This window comes from Helicoverpa zea, chromosome 14 (assembly GCF_022581195.2).
Source record: "Helicoverpa zea isolate HzStark_Cry1AcR chromosome 14, ilHelZeax1.1, whole genome shotgun sequence".
NCBI lineage: Eukaryota > Metazoa > Arthropoda > Insecta > Lepidoptera > Noctuidae > Helicoverpa > Helicoverpa zea.
The window spans coordinates 6173560-6195061 of record NC_061465.1 but is presented as its reverse complement, the minus strand read 5'-3'; the positions used below and the strand labels follow the sequence as shown (position 1 = coordinate 6195061).

At 37.4% G+C, this 21502-nt stretch overlaps 1 protein-coding gene and 1 long non-coding RNA gene across 3 annotated transcripts; one reads left to right on the top strand and one right to left on the bottom strand.

Annotated features, from left to right (window-relative positions):
• The first annotated feature begins 4229 nt into the window (after positions 1-4229).
• LOC124636588 lies at positions 4230-16395 on the top strand. 2 transcript variants are annotated; one of them, XR_006985137.1, is made up of 3 exons: positions 4234-4319; positions 13153-13423; positions 16285-16395. It is a non-coding gene; the product is annotated as an uncharacterized LOC124636588 (long non-coding RNA). The 2 variants fall into 2 exon arrangements; XR_006985136.1 differs by lacking the exons at positions 13153-13423; positions 16285-16395 and adding an exon at positions 4807-5082 and having other exon boundaries at positions 4230-4319.
• Positions 8564-21360, bottom strand: LOC124636587 (homeobox protein XENK-2-like). The gene is made up of 3 exons (XM_047172744.1): positions 21002-21360; positions 13151-13380; positions 8564-10145 (listed from the first exon to the last, which is right to left on the bottom strand). Exons 1-3 carry the CDS (start codon positions 21154-21156, stop codon positions 9547-9549), a joined length of 984 nt encoding a protein of 327 aa, XP_047028700.1. The 5' UTR covers positions 21157-21360; the 3' UTR covers positions 8564-9546.
• Positions 21361-21502: the final 142 nt, after the last annotated feature.

Sequence of the window (21502 nt, the reverse complement as noted above, 5' to 3'; positions counted from 1 at the left end):
TCTACTTATATTATTATCACAGCTCATAAATAAAATAACGGATCCGCAAATACCTACGTATTACCTCTCTTTTAACCGATGACAGATGATCTGTATTTACTTTACACCAAGAAAATTCAAATGACTAAGAAGTTACCCTGAAGATGGCATAACCCATCGGCAAAACAATTACAAGATAATGACTAAGTCTAAACAAAAACACGCAAACCAACATCTGTTGCCCAAACTACAATTTGGTTATTTCGCGCCTCCATCTTCATCCCAAACACATGGCGCTTTGTTCTTAACAAGGCCTTCGAAACAATCAAGAAAGGGAAACAAACAAGTACTGAACTTGTCACTTCATAAACTATTGTAATAAGTAACTGTCTAGTCGTGGGAACGCAGCCTCAGTGTCGTTCGCATCCGGATCTGTACCTGACCAAAACTTTTTTGCATCGTCGTAAAACACTTGTCAGTAAATGGGTGTCCATTGATCCATTCATACTCCTCTGTCTTTGAGTGCCCGCCTCTCCGAATGAATGAACTAAGCTTGAGGAATCACTCACTTGCTGACGAGTGTCAGTTGTTAAGGATACTTGTGTGTTCTTAAACCAAATGGTCCAAGTTTTATTGGAGACATTAGGCGAGCTTGAAAGATTAACTTTAACCCAACTTTGTAAAGTTGAAACGGCGTCGTATTTGTCATAATCTAGAATCGACTATTAAGTTTCGCCATTGTTTATAAACTAGCGTAGAACAATATTTATTACAATTATATAAAACACCTTGATGATCATCTTTTAGTTTATGAAAACTTAACGAACAATACAATCGAACACAAAAATTAAGCGAAAGGATTTTAAAATTCATTCATAAAAGTTATCTACCTGCGAATCCATTGCTCGTAGTACGTAAAAGTTGTAAATTTTTATGAATGAACACCATCCATGAATGAATGTGATCAGATAGGTAAGGCTTCCGCCTTTTTCTATACTGCAAATCGAAATCAATTTCATGGTCCCGCGCCGTTGCATAAAACTAAATTCTAACCCATACAGACACCGTGACAACACCGCATTTTTGCGTGCGATTTACTCGAAATAACAAATTGTTTGACTGAACGCCTCCGGAAAATGAGCTCAATCGGAACATGGTTGTGATCAGGGACTCCATTTAACCGAATAAAATGTCATTCGAGATTATGTACGAATATTATTTTATTGTTGTTGTACCCTATGTGTAATGTGGCCATTTGAGTTCAATTGTTGATGTGACACATTCAGTAAAATGCTTGGATATTTGAAGCTTATTCTGCTGAACTGTTACGAATCATATCTACATGGGCAGTGGGCCTACATAATATCAAGTCATACAATAGGTAGCATTGTATATGACCGGTAATCAAAGTATACCTAAATAATCAATTACCAGTAATTGCGATAAATGTTATCAAACAATACAAATAGATTGATACTAACTTATTACTGTTATCATTATTGTTTGTTTTATCTTTATATTGTAAAAATGAGTGGCTCATATTAAAGATAAAATCAGTATTTCTTATCGACAACTCCTTGAACAATAGCTTTGCTATATCTGTAATAACATCAATATTTTATAACAACATACATCCCAAGTGATAGTTAATTTACAGAACCTGAAACACAATTTGTATCATGATAAACATACAATTTATTTACAACTTTATTTTTTTTTTAAAGATAAGATTTAATTCATTCAAGATAGACCTCCAACACTCTAAAATAATCATAAACCTGCGCCGGGCTCTTCATTTTTTGTGTCCCGACGGCGACACACTGTCTGGAGTACAGAATACTGTCCCATTATAGTAGTAGCACATAAATATTCTCACTTCATTTTTGCCATTACAAATCCTTTTAGAGGCGCGATGCATTGACGTGGGTCTCCTTTCCGGTTGCCACGAATAAAGGAACCAATTATTAGAATTATCAACGCGAAGCCGTCCTCTCAAAAGGCCCTCTACAGCTTCCGAATTTCAAAGAAACGCGCCTAAAAGGATAAGGGATTAGCGTAATTTAGATTATTGAATGGAATGAAAGCCGAATGCGAGGCAATCAAATACGTCCAAGGAAGTGTGACGTATCTTTTTATCCGGTCCAAGTTAAAAAACTGCGACGAAAACTTAAAAAACGTAATCGGAAATATAAATTACTTGGCTCGTGTTTTCGCTTTGCGAAGAAATAATTTATAGTTGAGAAACTTTTTTCTAGTTCCCGTTGTTACGAAGTCCAGCGTTGCCTTTGTTGGAAGACAGAATATCGGAGACCCCCCGCAGCAATCTAATTCCCCCCTTTCAGATGGTTAATCTAAAAGTTTAAACGTTCTATTTGTTTCTTTTCATGGACTCTGGCAGACGTAACAAATTATAGTGGCATCCCATTAATAAAGCGTTTAGTTTTAGACAATTTATTTGTATGGATCGTTAGCTTAAAATGGGTGTTGAAAGTTAAGAACTTGTTTGAATACAAACGAATTGAGCTAACATAGCTTTTTATTCTTCATACTTTTATTTCTTTTGATAAAACACCATTTAATTTAAAATTGCAGCTCTAGGTACCTGTATATGTGCTTGTAAAAACCCATACATAGGTATATCAAAGTATTGTTGACACATTTAACTTGCCCTTAACGCAATGCAATTACGGACTGCAAATCAGATAAGATTAGCGGATAGCGATATGACAGACTATAGGAAAAATGCAACCTGCCGACCAATAGGCAAGCAGCCTACAGGTACCCATAGAACATATAGTTGTGTCACACATAGATAATGCATTATATTTTCATTGCCGACGTGATAGCTGCAACGATATGCAATTACTGTGTTTATCGACATTCAAGGAAGTAGAACGCATGAGCCCATTCTATTATCTATTTTCAAGGATGTCTGTCATTTGTCATAGCATAGGTAGGTAGGTACAATAGAAACGTTTACCTAGAATTTTCATCAGTTGAATTAATCAAACTAAAACCTAACATTAGTACAATAACCTGACTTCTAACTCTCAATTTTTTTACATGAGCTTTCCAAATCTATTTTATGGAATATGTAGGTATCCACAATACCTACTTAAAGATACAATTTTTTTTAAGTCATATTTACTGAAACATCATGGCCTTAAGTTTTAAACACAAATGCTATCTCCGAATATTCTTCAAAGCGCCTCAACTGCCATACTCTAAAAACAAAATAAACCTTCTTATGTTTCCTAACCAGATCTCATCATAGAGCCATCAGCTCGGTTCGGGTGGCCCCGATAAGGATAATTAATCATGGGCCAACAGACCGAGTGACCATTAGCTGGGTGCTGACTCATCGCGGCGGTGGTCGGAGGTCGGACTAGATAGTGTTATGTTTCAATGGTCTACTTGTTAAATACTCTTTAGAGGATAAGCCATAGACAGAACGCTTCTCAGCGTTTAAATATTGATACTAATGTTTGAAGACGTCTTAAATGGAACTCTTTGTGGGTGTTCGTTTTTCAAAGTGTTGAAATTACTGGCCAGCCTTTGGTAAATTAAGTTTTTTTTTTTTTGTAAAACTTAATAAAACTTTTACGTGCTGTCCGTTTAGCCAAATTGAGTCGTTCAGCTGCCAGTAACAGCTTTTTGCATCGACGCGTGTGTCCAACACTTAGGTGGTCATTGTAAAGTCAAGCAATCTATGGTTTGTATTGGTTACGAGTAACCAATCTGTTGGTAATTAATTGGTGATGTTTGACAGGTCATTCACAACAAACAGCGGGGAAGCATTGTGGTAGCGTCCGGAAACGCAGTCATATTGACGACTCAATCCCGCACTTCCTGACTCGTGCGACGTTCAGAAACTATTGTACTAAGAAATATTAGTCATTTTGTTAAGTAACCATAGTGGTTTTAGTCAGACAAGCTGCATAATTTATTGCAAGTAGTTGAGTCAGAAAATTATCTTCGCGACGGGATATGAAAATAGCAATAAAAACTTGATGTACAAAACATCTGCATTTTCATTTCGTTAAATTATAAAAAATAGAAGTAACAGTCTTCTTTGTAAGTATCAAAATATTTTATTATGTTTCTAATAAATGAAACTGTGTAAGTATCAGCTGATAATTCCTTTTTTGTCCTGCAAATAAAAAGAGGGACATAAACTCATCTAACGAAAGCCAATAACAGATTTACTTGTCTATGTCGAAGACAAAAGTGGAAACTTTTTAAATTGTAGGGACGGTGCGACGTCGACGTGTAATAAACGCAGTGCTCGCTACGTTTATCGATTTTCTGATTTAGCCTCCCCCGGCAGATAACGACGACAGGTAACAGGCCAACACTATTTATACGATAAACTCACTTTAACTTGTGCATCATTTAAAATACATTGTTTAAATTTGATTTTTATTAGAGCGATTTGTTTGATGAGAATGTGAATAGAAGTTTCTTAACTTCTGCCAAAAAACTCACAAATACAGTTGGTTTAATTTGTTACAAAAGATTGAAGATGGGTGCTGAAGCTTAAATAAATCATTTACAAAACAAAATTAAGTTATCAATAGTGTCGAGTCTATCTTGACATAAGATCAAATAAGCAAAAAAACTCGCAAGATACGATAGTTATCAATTAAGCTTAATGTATAACAACAATACAACCGATAAAAAGCGAAATAAAATAAAGTGTAGCATTAACAAAGATATACGGCGGACGCACAACAGACTTTCCTTTGATTGGACGCCGATTTATTGTGCGGAAATGCCGTTACTACGTAATATTTCCGCCCCGCACTATTCATTTTCCCTTTTTTACAGAAAAAAGGGCGCGATACGTCTTAATCGAAGCTTCTAGTTTGTCGAGGGCGAGCGCCGTATTGCCCCAACGTCACAGACAGAATATACTCAAATAAATCGCTACAAATATCCGCAGTATTTAAAACTGTGGCTATGGAACTTTTTTAGCATGTGGCGCTATTGTGAAGGCACGAGGATAACCGAAACCGTTTACGCGGCAGGAGGCTGTCAGCGATGGATTCCTAACTTCAACATTAGTTTTTTGTGAAATTAATAAAAAATACGATTTTAGAGGTAGTTAAGTTGAATAGATTTTATCTTGGGCAAATTAGGGTGACTGCCCCAAAAACAAAGCTTAATAACCATAGGTTAGATAGGAACTGGTTCAGACAGAGCGACGCTCAATCGTCAGTGCCAAAAAATATCTACGCCGTCAAAAATATGACCGTAATTTAATTAGTTTATTGGCAGCAAATAAGAATCCCGTCCTTTATCCAATCAATAAGACAAATGAATGCGAACATCGCCCTGCGGAATCGAGACGTAACCCCAAAACGCTCGCATCCGCCGGGGATGATATATGCGAGGGTATTTCCTGACACCGGCCAGTAGCTACTTGATTTAGCGGAAAGTCAGATAAAACCTAATGCGCACAACAAAAAATATATCACAATACCAGCGCCATAAATATGACGGCCTGTCGTAAACCTTTATGTCTGTGCGTTGTTGCTGGCACGTGAAAAATGGCTGTTGCGATACATATAGGAAAACTAAAACATTTTTGCGAATGGTGGATACTAGGAGAATTATTACGCTACAAAACATAACTTGGTTCGTAAAACAGGCATCAAGAAAAAACTACGAATGTTTTCGTAAAACTCACAATGGTTTTTCCAGTGGAAAGCGCAGTTGTAGTGAGTTATGGAGCCGTCAACGTTTTATTAAAAGCTTTTACTCGGCGTATTGTTTCGGGCTTTAAATATTTGCGTTCGGAAAGGTTAATCTGTATAAAAGCCTTAACGACGTGACGACAGGCAATAACAAAAATGAAAGTCATCGGGCGCTCCAGGAAGTGAGTTATTAATATTCGTTAGGTTTACAACATAACGTGTTTATTAGAGAATGGCAATAAATCCAGCCGGGTCGCGAGGGAACGCGAAGCAGGGTTAGCCGCAAATGGCTCGAGCGCGTGTCGGCTAAGCTCTAACGATGTTCTTCAGATCCTACTAACATATTAGATGACTATGATTTACTATCACATCAGATTAGGAACTATATTTTGTTGAAATAACTTGCCAACACGTGACAAGGGTGAATTGGTATTAGATGGCAAACATTAATTTAAGCGTTATTAAGACAATCATAGAGTGTCATGTATATTAAAGGTTTCTTGCAGTTTTTCTTGATTATTTTTGGCTTGGTATGTTCAAACTTTTCTGTAGTATCAGTAGATTATTTCTTGCTAACCTGGAGTTAATAGTAAAGCCCAATATATTTTACAACTTGATCGCAGTTTCATGGCTTGACTTTGGGTATAAAAAGACAACGATAAATTTTCATAAATCGTTGATCGACGGATGTTTTGTGTTAGTTAAGTTTTAAAGCTCCCCTATATTTAGCACCACTAGCAAAGCTCTCTGTGAAACCAGGTGCATAGTTGATGTCGCCACGTTATCTGTTTCAAGTCGACTGCGTGCTGACCGACCCACGACTCGTCCATCATAACGATATTACGCTTACACCGACAATATTGTATTCCATATTGCTATTCCAACGCGCCACAACAATCAATAATATACCCTAACTCCAACCCACAAGGACAAAAGTTCTTTGCACTATTATAACAAAATCAATACACCCCGCATTCATTCGGAACAAACCATGCACTATCACCATGAATTATTGTTAAAGAAAAATCAATCTTATGCCATCATCATAGAATCCTTTTTTATAAGTATTGATGGTATTTGATAATGTTTTGTCCAAGCGGCTATAATATGCTATGTCATAAATATGAAGCACTTATTAGGTCATATCATGCTCACAAAAGTGTCAATGAATGGGATACAGATAAGTTGATGCACAGGGGCATTTTCGTAAAGTACGCAAACTCACTTGTGAATCCTGACCACAAATTGGAAATATGAAGCTTATTATGGCTATGATAAAAACATGAAATAGTCAGTTATTCTTTGACATACCTTCCTAAGATACCATTAAAATGCTTATAAGTTTTTCCAATGTTGCATTGATAGACAAACAAACATTTGAACTAATTCCTTAACAATCCAAAGAATTTGCTATTTCAATCGTCTGTGAGCAATTTTAAACGATTGGGCCACACGACCCGTTTATAATAACAAACTGTCAGTCTGTCAGCCGGGTGGCTGTATTTCTTCATGTTGTTGTATTAAACTAATCGGCTTATCCTCCGCTTCGACAATCAAGCGCGTCCATTGGGCCCTTTCACTGCGACAGAATCGAAGGCGTTTCAAGAATTTATTGAAAATAATTCTCAGTTTGTTTGCCATTGTTGAGCTACCGACGACTTCAAACCATTGTGTTTTGTTATTATTTATTTAATAAACGGCAACACCTCTTTGTTGAAATGTTTTCGATCAATGCTATACTTAGAGGCTCGATTCATTGTCAGATTTGTAAGTAAAAGATATTCACACATAGATAATGCGGTCTTTTAATACCCCAGCGTAAGTTCCCGATTGGCTGGTTATATTTTATTGTGTTCAGCGTCAAATGAAATACCTATGGGTTGTAATTTCTTGGTAATTCGAAATAAAAACGGAAAACATTTCTATCATGATTAAGGACTTAACTTTCGCATATAAGGGGTGCCAAGGTATATTTCTATTTTTTTTTAATTGAGCACAAAACTTGATTTGAATATGTAAAGCCTTTTTTGCACCAAAAATTTCAACACTAGATGTAACTTCAACTAGAAATAAATAGAACAGGTGAATAGAAAACACTACAGCCACAGGTATTTCAGTAATCGGGTCGCAAGCTATCGCGGTTGGCAGCCGACGATTAGATAAACGGCCGGGACTGGTAAATATTGTAACTGTAAACAAAGATCGGTCACATCGACTTGTCGTCTTCTATTTGCTTTACTTGGACTGTTTGATCGAAACATCCTCTGTGCTAATGTGCAAACGAGTCTGTTACACTAATAATGGTGGCTTTAATGGAAATAAACTTGATGATGAACCACCTAATTAGAGCTAACTAAATTACTATACAATTTATTAATCTGGATTTCAAATTCTAAAACTAGATCTACTTCAGTCATACATCTCCTATTACTACAGACATTTCAGTTCAGAATCAAGAGCATAGGGGTTTGATGGATAGTATATTCGATAGCTTTTCGATTCGGTCTTATCATTTCGCATTTTATCTATTTACTTAACGCATCAGCTGAGAGAAATAGAGGTGTTTGAACAAACGTTTTTAACGCAATTCAGTTTTAACTGGGATTACCTAAGTAATTCTGTATTTCAATCGCTTTTTATCTATTAACACATGACTTTGTGTTGTGGATTTCTTTAACAAGGTTTTTGCTTTGCAGAATATAAAAGCAAAAGAAAATTTGGAAAAATTGACTAGTTTTTCTCCAACGTTTGGAATCAAATTCCTATTGAGGTATTTTCATAATTGATTCGTATTTTGATAAGTATCTGCATGAATTTTCGTACCTACGTAAGAGAAGATTTTCAGGAGTGTGGTAGATTCGAAGAGGGTGTAAAAGGAAAATAATAGATAAGTTTTCAATCATTTTAATATATATTCTGATAATAATTTATATATAACACATTTTTACAATCTTGTTTTATTAAGTAGTCTACGATGGGACAACCTTAAACACTGGAAATTGATATTATGATGGTTATAATGTACGTAGTGAATATGTATTATTTTAATATTTTCTACTAACATCATATCAATTTATGAATGCATATAGATAACTAGATAATTATAATTTCTATACCGTTCGTGAATATTTTACATTCTCGGTAACTAATCACACAAGTATGTACACAATATACATTTATCGTAACTTAATCTAAACTCATACGCGTAAACGTACTTTAATATAAAACTTTCATTTGAATATACATAAATAACTATCAACTAGGCATATTCGACTATGATAATACTGAAACTTACATCTAGATATTGCATTCTGATAAAATCTGGTCATTTCTCATAAAATTACTTAGCTAAGTGACACAGGTTTTTACACAAATATACAAACTCCAATCAAAATGGAATGCGTGATCATCACAGTGTGCGCCTGCGACGGCGCTCACTCGTCTTAACTGAAAATTTCCCTTGACTCATTAATATTACACATAATTATATTACAAATAAGTAGGAACTCCAGATACCTTAAAATTTCCAATCTAAGTACGAATAAATGTACTCTTTAGCCGTATTCGAGTTACTATTTGAATTGAACAATACTTTTTTAACAATTTCATAACGAAAACTACGAAAATTTTGCTCATAATAATTTGAGTATCGACGGTTTCCAAAAATCGATTTTTATTTAAAAAGCGTGATATTAGTTAGGTATATTAGGTACTAGAGAATTTATACTGTAAACTGGTTTGTAAAATACGGTATAAAGTCAGGGAGTTGTTAAGTAAATATAATAAGTTCGCAACAAACGAAACCCGATTTTTGCAAACCGTGACACATGGACTAGTAAATCACTTGAAACTCGTTTTAAGAACATATATTTCACCACCAACAGCCACCACCTTGAGGCGCGTGCCCAGCTACGGGGGGCTGATGATGCATCGACTGGTGGTACGGAGGTAACGACATGCCCAAGGGAGGCAGACCATCAGGCTTGCCAACACATGGCCTGCCATCCTTCACAAGTACCGGCACTGCCACTCGCCTCGGAGAGTTCAACCCTCCTACATTCAAATCATGAGCACCTTTTTCCTGAACAGCCCTCTTAGTCTTGTACCTGTGGTTCTGGAACCAAATCTTCACTTGGGTGGGGGTGAGTCGTATCAAGCTGGCGAGGTGTTCCCTCTCTGGGGCGGACAAGTATCGCTGCTGTCGGAAACGCCTTTCAAGTTCGTAGGTTTGTGCTTTGGAGAAGAGGACTCGTCGCTTGCGTTTCTTGTGCGCGAGGGTGTCGGAGCCGGGGTTGATGCTCGGCTCGTGCTCGTTTTCGTCGTCGTGCTCGATATCGTGATCGTCGTCGTGCTCCTGTTCGATGTCGTGTCGCGCGTCCGTCACCGGCGGGGAGGACGCCGACGGACCGACGTACGATATCTCCGACGCACGCGATGTACTGTCCGGACTCGCTTGCTGACCAACTACACCTTTTGACAAAAGAAAAGTTTTATAAGTAAGGTAAAATAATAAAATATTTCTTATTAAACATAATGAGGATGTGTTAAACTCGTACTCGACTCTAATCTCGACACCGTTTAAAACGTGGGAACTGAAGTCATATAAAAACTAATAGCAATAAAACCACTAAACAAAACTGCGACGTCTGTACCAAACACTCACAACAAATCTCCACTTAATCTGCGAGGGTTACGCTCTATTTAACTCTAACTAGATGCCATGTTCCAACAAATAATGGGACGTGAAAAAATCACGGCAAATATTACATTGTTCCGTATTCACCCCTCGAACGTTCAGTTTCACACGGATATGATAATACGGGCGGGCGGGAACGCGGCTGGGCGTGGTGGACAAGCGGGGATGGATGACGCGCGGGGAGGGGCAGGGGGGGTGAGGTGCCACACCCACCCCCCGGCAGCTGGCAGCTTTTGTTCAACGATCGCCCTGCTTACCTTCATAAGCGCAACCAGGAAATTTAATAAAGTATCGAGTCACGAATTCTCTTTATCCTCCAACTTAGCGGGTTATTCTGTGACAATGCAATAAGCTAAGATGGGTTGCCTTATTCGAAATGATTTGTAAAGAGCGAAGCTATGTCAAAAATGCTATAAAACATGAGTCTAATTAAAAAACCTACATCGATCAGTTTCCATTACAAAAAACACGAACTTTTATCTACAATTATTATAACTATCAATCAATCTAACAAGCGACTACAACGGACCTTCTCCGAGATAAAGGTCGCAACACAATAAAATCTATAACTGTCATCAAATAATGAACAAATAGCATCCCTAACAGCCGCAAACATGGTGTAATTGATAGCCGACAGCTGGCTCCCAGCCCCACGAGCCCATCACCAACTATTGGTGACAAATTCGTTCCACGACTCACCCCTCGCGACAAACAATCGCAGTGGTAGCTACCCCCAAATTACCCAAAGGGCGTGAACTGTACACAACCCCATTTAAGTCTCATGAGATTTTATTTATTTTGGAATTCATTGCAAATATCCTGTGACACTGATTCCGAGGTTTGGCAAGATTTGAGTAGTTCCTTTTTGATTAAATTCTGACCTACATTTGACCCACGTTTTCCATGATAAATGGTTTAAAAACCATTCATGATAATTGACGTAAAAAATTAAGTTTGACTAATGTAAACTCAAACTTTTTTCTTCATTTAAATTCTATCAAAGTCAGCCAGTTAAATCCATAATAACAATTAGATTACAGATTGGGAACGTAACAAACAGATAATGTTGCTATTGACACAAAACTTTCACATCACCCATTGTCCACTTCACCAATATTTGAATAAGCATAATCTCGATGGTAATGAGGCACTAAAACTCTCAAAAAGCCTATCAATCAACGCCAGATAGAATTGGCCACCAATCCGATGCACAAGTACATGTAGTTATGTACAATGGCCCGAAAGTGTTCGATAGCGATAAAAATAATTAATGACAACACTAGATTAGCGGGTGAAGGCACTCGAATGAAGGAGCATTTCAAAAAATAATCTCGGCCTCTCCAAAGCTACCGAATACACATTACTTTCGAGTGGGTCAACTTGTTTGTGTATGATAATTCCGAGATCAACATTTTGGAGATAAATCACGCTGATATAGGCCTAAATATAGCTCACACACAGTTACAGACAATATAACAGAATCAAGTAGTGTTGATGTACACTATGTATGGGCTATAAGGGACTTTTTCACTTCTAGTAACTTTTGGTATCTTTAGATCCAAGTTCATACTATCCTTTGTAGTCGATATCATAGACAAATAGGCTAGAAATATAAATCAACTTAGAATATAAATCAAAGATTAAATATCACGTCATGATCTTCCCGGACCTATGATAACAAAATAACGAACAAATCCATCAAAATAATTTTACCTTTCAAAACTTACATTGTAAAACCCAACCGGAAAAACACCATGTTATAGGTAACAAATGATTATTTATTTGGATAACAAAACTGATAATTCTTCACTATGTAGATACATGTTGCGTCGAAGGTTCGACAGATACTCGTTATCACTTATCTCGGATAAAAGTGTCTTTTGAGATGACGACTTTATAAACTGTGCGCTAAGATTATGTCTATTAAGACTGCTGATAACAGTTCCCAACTCATATTTTGTATTGCCTAAATACAATTGTAAAAGCAAAAATAAATATTAAAGTTCTTCTAATTTCAGGGCAGTCAGGAAAGGTAGTTGTAATAACATAATGAAAACTATGCAAAAAAAATCAATTTTGACCCGACAGCATGAAAAAATAAAAGAAAAGAGTATTAAAAAAACCATATAAGTATGTACTATCCAGTCAAGCTCCTGAAAATTAGCGCCATTTAATGTGTGAATAACTTTAATTACGAACTTGAGTTTATGTATAAATAATTTAAAAAGTAGCCTCTTGATCTCTGGACGGTAAATAAATTAATGCTCATAAATGTATTCTTAATTAAATAACGAGAAGCGCCACTCTGTATATAATAGGCCTATACACCCTACAGTGTTTATTGGGGCACTTCGCCGTCGAAAGCTAATAACTTGAATGAAGCATCGTTAGAGAACTCTTGAATAGAGAAGCTAGATCAACACTAACTGGATTGTTTGCTTTAAACTCTACGGAATAATTAAGTACGGCTGACGAGTAAACTCGAGTTACGTAATTAGTTAAGTGTTTTTTGAAAACGACGTAATTATCAATAAACTGTTTGATTTAAGTAATTGACAAAGTGTTTTAAATATGGTTCCGAATGATTCAAAGAGCTAGGTATCTTTGTCAGAACGCTTTGAAATTCATCACTGACTAGGTAACTACAATTTATTATTTTACGCCTCCAAGACGAATTTCTCAACTGCTTCTAAAAACTTACGTACCTATCTTATAGTTCGGGACTATAGTTAGGACTATAGTTTTTTTTTTTTTACAATATAAGTTAACCAATACTTACAGCTATTATGCGCATCATGGTGCTCCAAAGACAGCCAGGGTTGATGGTGCCGCAGCAGCTCATGGGAGTACGGATGGTGGGGGGGAGCATACGGAGGCAGCTCCAAGGAGCACCCGCCGAGCGCGCCCTGCGTCGGCGCCGACTCCAAGCCCTTGCCTTCGTTGAGCCCGAGGATGTCCGAGATCTGGAACCCGGGCCTCTGACCTGGCATTTTCATGCTGTCCAGCAACCTGAGACAAGAAAATATATTTTTATTGATTGAAAATAAAACAGGTAGGTATTTAATATACCTTGCTTGATGGTGTGTTTTAAACCGGCCTCGGGTAATTCGATACAGTTTTTTGGGAGCAACGACTAAGTAAGGTGTAAAACTTAGGTAAAGTTAAAATAAAATATATAATTAAACTATGTAAGATCGAACTTAAGTGGTGTTTGAACAAAAGATTTAAACGCGCATGATCTGTCATAAAGTAGGTTTAACTAAGTTTTAAACTTATTAAGCTCGCTTTAGTATTATTATTTTCATCAATTTTATAACAAGGAATATGTGCCATATTATAGGATGAATTATAAAACCCACAAACTTCTAGAACACCATTTGAAAAGACGCTTAAAACTCTATCTGATACAAAATAGAAACGTAGACACGTAGTAACCAACATTAATCTTACAACTACAATCCCATAAAAGTTGAGTAATCACTACAAAAAAACTCCATTCAACGACGTTACACAAGCACCCACACTCCTTGACAAATAAACTTCAAAACTCAAGTCATGTTAAGCAGCGACAAGTCTCGACGGCATGTAATTAAAAGAAAACATTCGAAATTCCATCAATTCAGCTATTGTAGTCGGAAAGCACCTCTTGAGCGAACGTGACCTTAATAATGGAGAGTTTCTTTACATTGAAAGAGCTGTGTCAATCAGTTACATGTAGATGTGAGGTTCCCGCGGCGGACGTGACGGCGTCAATGGCGGCCCACAGTACAGCATGCAGGTTGTAAACAACACTATTAACAACCTCTCACTAAGAGGTGCAAAAACTGTCGCATGGAATGTCACGATCCTGATCCCTAGTGCAGAGGATTAGACGTGTAGGACAAGTGTAGCGGGAACTGCAGAATGCAAATAGCAAAATGAGAAAAAAAACTGCAGTTTTTGGAGAAGACCTAAGAAACAATTAAATTCAAGAAATAGCCACTTTGAAAAGTATATAATCTCCTTCATCAATTTCACATCTACAAAAATTACCTGTACGATAGTTTATCAAAAGACCAAAACAAAAAAATCACTAGAATCACTGTAAATTCACTAATGACCACATATCGGAGGCTCACCCGGGGAAGGCGGATCGGAAGGCGGCCGGGTAGAGCGCCGGCAGGAAGGCCGGGCCCCACGGCGGCAGCAGGATAGGGCTCCATGCCAGCAGCGACGCCGGCGGCAGCAGCGGCGGCGGCGACCGCGCGCTCTCGCCCTCCTCGCACTTCATCTCCCGACCGGGAGAACTCGCTTTCGGGATAATCGTGACGGTTGTCAGTTCACTCGCGTCAACACGTGCTGCGCCTTGCGACGCCGCGTCCACACTAAACAACCCTCGAGTGGTGCTCGGGGTGAAGAACACCCCGCGCCGCCCTCTACCTCGACAGCCTACTCAGCTCCGGACTAGCCTCGAGGGTGCTCCACTGACCTCCGCCAATGGCAGCGCGCCGCCGACTGGGCGGGATTCCCGGCGACCAATCACAACGCGCCCGAAGCCTTCCCAACAAAAAAACTGGAGTATACACTTTGAATAGAGGAGCTTTCGACGTAGCGCGTTATGTTATGTCGCTTTTTGTAATGAGTGCGAGCATTAAGCCCATTGTTGAGCCGGGTTCGTTATGGACGCCGCTCCAAACGCCCGGATAACGATTTTCATTTAGAGTGTTTTAATAAGCCCGTGTAAGCTTATGTTAACAAAATATTTGAAACGTTTTTTTTGTTGCCAATAAGTTCGAATACTTTATGTAGAGATTTTGTATAGGTACTTATTTTATAAAAACCTACCTATTGAAATCGAATTGTGAAGTCTGTTTTTTTTTACCTTTTTCTATTGATTCTTTAGGTTTTTCGTTTCACATAATATTTGGAAGACGTTTTTAATCTTCAATGAAAAAGAATATACCTTTACCGGGACTCATGTCCCAAAATTACCTACCACCACACCAAACTACCGAAACGAATCTTCCCCATCATTCGAACCACCATCAAACTCAACCAAAGAGTACAAAACCATTGAATCCACTAAATCTGCTTAAACGATCCGTCAGGGTGGAACAGTCTTTGCACATGTTGAAGTACTTAGCGCATTGTAAACAGAAACAATGGTATCTTCTTCCAAGGAATACAGAACTCAAAACTATCAGTTTATGACTTGCACGTGTGCGTAGGCAATTGTTTTCACTATAACACGGTTCTTGTTTAACTATTCATTTAGAATTTTACCACCTACAATTATACCAAACACATGTTGCAACTTGAATGGAAACTTTGGCCAGGTGTATCAGCTTTAGAAACAAGTAAAAAGTTTCTTTCTTGTTTTCTAAATGCGCTCTTCAGTAGGTACAAAAATCTACATAAAAGTTAACTGTTTAAGACATTATGATTTTCTAAATTAAACTTCTTAGGTGGTAGGTTTTCTTTTAATACATTATGCTTAATGACTTGTTTCTAACAGGGTGTCAAGTTTGGGCTAGTAAAGAAACATTTCATATACCTAAAACTGAGGAAAATTTTGTTTTCTACACATAATATTACCTGTATAATTAATTCTTACATAGGTACCTACTCAATTATTTACTTGATAATTAGTCAATAGTTGTTTTTATAAGTTGTTAAATATTTTTATAAATAACACACGTTTCAAAATTAATCATAACGGTACACTACATGTAATTCAGTTAAAGCGAGTATCACATTTTGATAGACCATAAAAGCTCTTTTCTTAACTTTTGAATTAGATCCATGCCTAGCTCGTAGCGGCCACTTACCACAAACTGCTTGACTACCTATTTAAAAAACTCATTGACAATGTAATAAGTTCAAAACCCCGTTCATTATAACAAAGGCAATAGAAGTTTGTTTTACGACTTGCAGGTGTGCAATTGCAGATTATGTAGAACAATAGCTTTAACTGGATATTCGGATAAAGATTCGGTGAAGCCGGCAATACCGGGCAACGGAGGAAGGAATATTTAACTTTGTGAGTTTTCAAGATTCTATAATAAAATAAATGTAACAAAAATAGTTAATTGTTTACTTGTTTTTAAAATCCAAAACACGCCCGTCGGGTTTCAGATTTATCCGTTATCAGATTAAAAGTTAAAAGTTCCAAAATGTATTTACCTCGAAATGTTAATTCGGAGGGTATAGTATAATTTTGCCGTGCAGCCATATACAAATACTCCGTTAAGAAAAATCATTAACTAAAATATGTACCTAATCACGTCGCGGCAAAAAATTAAATAAAACTAACATACTACGTGTATCTAGGTATATAAAATCAATCACATCTTTCGGAAAATAAATCGCTGTTGAAAGTCTCCCAGTGCCAGAATGTACGTACAGCGTTTTTTTTTCGGTACGAATAAGTCGAACCATATGTCTCAGATCGTCCAAGTAGTTCCTAAAACTTTATAGAAATTAAAGTACTTTTTAATAAAGCGCCTTTCAAAATCCACATTATAAATGGGAAGTAAGTTTTATGACTTGCAGGTGTGCAACTGCGGATTAACTAAGACAACTTAACTAAGACAATAAGGGCCTAAGTAGTTATTTTTAATCTTTGGCGGATTCGTTTTAATGGATTCTCCGGTTTTTGGAGTTTTGACTTTCTATAAATCTGTAGTGTTCTATCATTTTGTGGCAAATAGATAGTAATATTGATTCATCTCCAACATGTAGTTAAAAAACCACTGACAACGTACTTTTTTTCAACATAAGAATTATTTTCCTGCCAACGTCTATTTTTAACCGACCTACCTCTCAAGTATGAGGGCGCGGGTTCGATCCCAGGTCGGGCAAGTACCAATGCAACTTTTCTAAGTTTGTATGTACTTTCTAAGTATATCTTAGACACCCATTGACTGTGTTTCGGATGGCACGTTAAACTGTAGGTCCCGGCTGTCATTGAACATCCTTGGCAGTCGTTACGGGTAGTCAGAAGCCAGTAAGTCTGACACCAGTCTATCCAAGGGGTATCGGGTTGCCCGGGTAACTGGGTTGAGGAGGTCAGATAGGCAGTCGCTTCTTGTAAAGCACTGGTACTCAGCTGAATCCGGTTAGACTGGAAGCCGACCCCAACATAGTTGGGAAAAGGCTCGGAGGATGATGATGTCTATTTTTAACCGACTCCTAAAAGGAAAGGTTCTCAACCCAGATTTTTTAAATATGAAATAATTACTAAACATTGTATTTTTAAATAAACAAAAGTCATCAGTAAATTGCAACTTTCTAAATTGTAATAACTGGACAAGTATGCCTGTTGCAATGTAAATTGTAGCTCGTAGCGCGTAGCCCGTAGCAAAGCTTCGCAATACACTTACCTTGCCTTATAAGAAAACTCTTTAATTTTATCTATGTACTTTTATGAAGCTTATTTTAATTTAAACTTTTGAATACAATTTATTGGAAAAAATTATCATGTAAGAATGTCTATTAGAACACACAACACACAAATTAGGTTCTTCCATTGTTGATGAAGATCTCCCTCTAATACTAATAAGAATACTCTATATATTTAAGCAATATGCATCGTATAGGTAGTATAAATTAGAATTACTATTGTGTTAATTCTAGATGGAATATAATCTACTGCAATTTTTTAATGACTCATTTAAGTCTTCTTAGAATTAATGTTTAGTTGTTTGCTTTCTTAACTTTATTTCAATTTAGCTCAGAAGTCAGATTCTCACTGCAAATCTGATTGCATTCTTACCTTAGCTTACTTACCGCGCCTATAACTTATATAATATTTACCTTCACAAAGCAAGGGAAGCTAAAAGGGTATGCACGATTCTCCCCGTGAAAGCGCAGCAATAACAAAGCGCAATTATTTATATTGGAACGAACCCTAAGTGGCGTGCCGCTCACGAAATGTTTAATTGACTTATTGAGAATGAGTTTTTAAATCTATCGCTGCCATCGCTAGTGCGCGCATCGCTTTGTGTGGGGTAGAATATGTAAAGTGGTAGATACTTTAGCATACAATACTGGTATTATAAAGCTTTTCTATTACATAGTCTTGGACGTTTGAATAAATTCGTTATTTGAAAACACCTTCTAAAACGTCGAGTTAGTTTTCTCGGTTCCAGTGTTTCTTTATTTATTTCATTTCATCTTACAAGCTAACAGATGACACATCCAAAACGCTTATAAGATTAACAATTCGGTAGGTATTAGACATCCTCGTCGTTATGTAGGTAATAAAATTATTTGTTTGATTGACCCAAGTCATATTGAAAACAACTGGCCAAATCTAGGTGTACTGTGTTTCTAACAACGGTTTATTTATTCTTCTTTAGCTACATGATGGAACAGCAATATGAATTTCATTAAATTTTTGCATCACACTCCTTTTAATTCGTAAGTCCAAACAACAGGAATATCTTATAAGTAATTACGTTCTTATTCACCTGCCTTTAATTAGAACTTACTAGAACAGTGAGTCACATTGATGGGTAGTTTCACATATACTGTAATCGAGAGGTAAGCTGCGAGGGCCAGATTTGTGAGGGGCGGAGGCAGGTGCACCGGCCCTCTGTTACACGGGTCACTAGGCACTACGCTTTACTAAAACACATTGTATCTCCCACCCAATAAATATCATACAGTTTAACAGTACTATAAATTAATCACGATTATTAGAAGTAAAAAAACCCATCAAATTAAAAGTTATGAACGCTCAATCCTTCTCCGTGTGAGAGGAGGCCTGTGTCCAGCAGTGGGACGATAAAAAGGCTGTAACTAACTAATTAGAAGTTGCACTTTCTTAGAGCTTAGATTTCCATTAATAAGTATGAACGAAAGTTTCAAGAAAACTACTACCTACGTTTATCAGAATACAATTCAAGCATTCAAGTCATTATGAACTTTGGCCGACTTTAAACAAGGAAATTAAAACCATTTATTCGGGAGGGTTTGAACAAACGAAGCTGATTCGGCCAGGTGTAAATGCTGACTCGTAATCAGTAAGGGCGGGGTAACTAATTAATCATAATTATTGCTCAAGTTCAACTGCGCTTACCGATTTATTTCACATTTTGTTGTAAAATATGATCATGTATAAGTATTGGTATGAAATAGTTATTTGACTATAGGTATCTACCTACCTTTAGGAAACAGAACAAACAACTTTGTAAATTAGTAACTGAAAATAAAAAGACGGTCGTTTTATATTTGCATTGGTTAATGATAAAATAATGGGGGTTGATAGTGAGCACGATAGAAATGTAATTTGTATAAAAGTAGAATATCATATTGAGGAGTCGCGCCGTTCGTACCAAGCGCCGCCGCCGCTGCGAGAAAAAAATTACCTTATGACCAAACCAACCTGCTGCCATTACCGAGCTAAACTTTACAATGTCAACAAATTACACGACAGCCTTTGCATAATATCTGACTTTATGAACTGCGAAATGTGGCTAGCGAAATGTAAGTTCAAGGGTATTATTAAGTTCGCATATTGGAGTAATAAACATAAATCACGCCATGCCATCACACCGCATTCGTGACCTAGATGTTCGCCGGAGAAAGAAACAAACGACACCCGGCCACGCGTCACTCAGCACCTATGATACTTAAAGCGAATTTATGGCTGGTGGAACTCCTTTATCCAACTTCGTACGCCTTTGCGAGTGAATAGAGTAGGTCGATGGGGTTTCACGAATATTTCGTTATGGCAATCTGGTTAGGCGCACTGAGCCTAAATGGGTGGAAGCACGCTAACCCGCGAAGAGGGTTTCCAAACCAATTAAGGGCTCCACGAAGGCATGGGAGAGCTCGCAGCTGGTGGATTACGAGCTCGATGGTACTCAGTGCGCCGATTCATCGCCGACGGGACTATAAGTGTGCGACACGCGAACCGAACCCGATCGACCGGAACGATACTATACTGAACGCTGTACGCTGTACACTTTACATAACATTTAACATTTTTTATCCCTAACTTCGATCAAAATATGTGGATGATTCACTTGTTATTGCGAAACACAAGTTCTGTGTAGATACTTTATCAATTCGGTAGCGGTTTGTGGCTAGTCGCTTCCAGGTAAATATCCACATGGTCGCATTTAATTAAGTGCCTATGTTGCAGGCTACATAATTTTACTATTTCTAGAAAAGTATTGCTTCAAAATTCAAGAAGTTTCAGGGCCGAAAAATATAAACTTCCTCATCTCTATATCTGTGTTGTAGGTATACCTTTTCTCAAACAAGTAAATGATTTCGCAAAAAGTACGAAAACTCTATTTCAGTCTAATATGATAGAAAATCCATTTCAATCAAGAAAATAACTTGAATGTCATGCTAAAAGATATAAAGTTGTTTCACCGCTCGCAGTCAATTTCAGTGCACTCAGTTAAATTCGTCCGCAAGACATTTTTCAACGACATTGTCGGGCTCGCGTGCGATCCTACAATGTGCTTCGTTTTCCTGAATATATGTACGTTTATGTGAGACTATAGTTTAAGGGTGCTTTGTAGTATTAACCTTTCATACCTTACGTAAAAAACAGGCTACATGTTGTCGGGGAATCCCGTAGAATAGTTCTATCATTTTCCACGAAACTTTTAATGTAAAATGTTAAGATACTCACGCATAAGAATTGTATTTGTAATCTTCCTCGATTTGAGGCTGTCGCACCTGGTAGCCCATGTCGGCGCCATAGTCCGGCGGTATTATAGACCAGCTGTTGTCGTAGTTATAATAGTCCCCGTAGACCATCTCCCCTTCACCCATCATTCTCATCATACACTATCACGTCCAAAAAATCCTGTTTATTCGACACGACACTTACAATTTTGTTTATAAATAAATAAAAGTTTTGATTGCCTCAAATCACTGCAGATAAGACAAATTCATAACAAGCTTAATTATTTGCCAGATAATGAATAATGCGAGCGCGAGGCACGCGGGGACCGAGCCCGGTGAGTTATCGACTGATCGATGGTTCACCGGTCCTTATCAATAAAATTGTATCGTTATCATATCTAACAGCTTTCCCCCGCGATATGGGACTTTTATAATAGGCGCACACTACAGCAACCCACACCGATGCCTGTGCTGTAGGTATTAGATAGTTTTATCTGTGTCAGAT

Bases quoted from the DNA above. Each gene is read 5' to 3' on its own strand.
- LOC124636587 (XM_047172744.1), bottom strand. From the start codon at position 21,156: ATGATGAGAATGATGGGTGAAGGGGAGATGGTCTACGGGGACTATTAT. The intron at 13,381-21,001 runs GTGAGTATCTTA...TTCTTGTCTCAG, and splicing joins TACAAATACAATTCTTATGC to GTTGCTGGACAGCATGAAAA. The intron at 10,146-13,150 runs GTAAGTATTGGT...TTTTGTCAAAAG, and splicing joins CCATGATGCGCATAATAGCT to GTGTAGTTGGTCAGCAAGCG.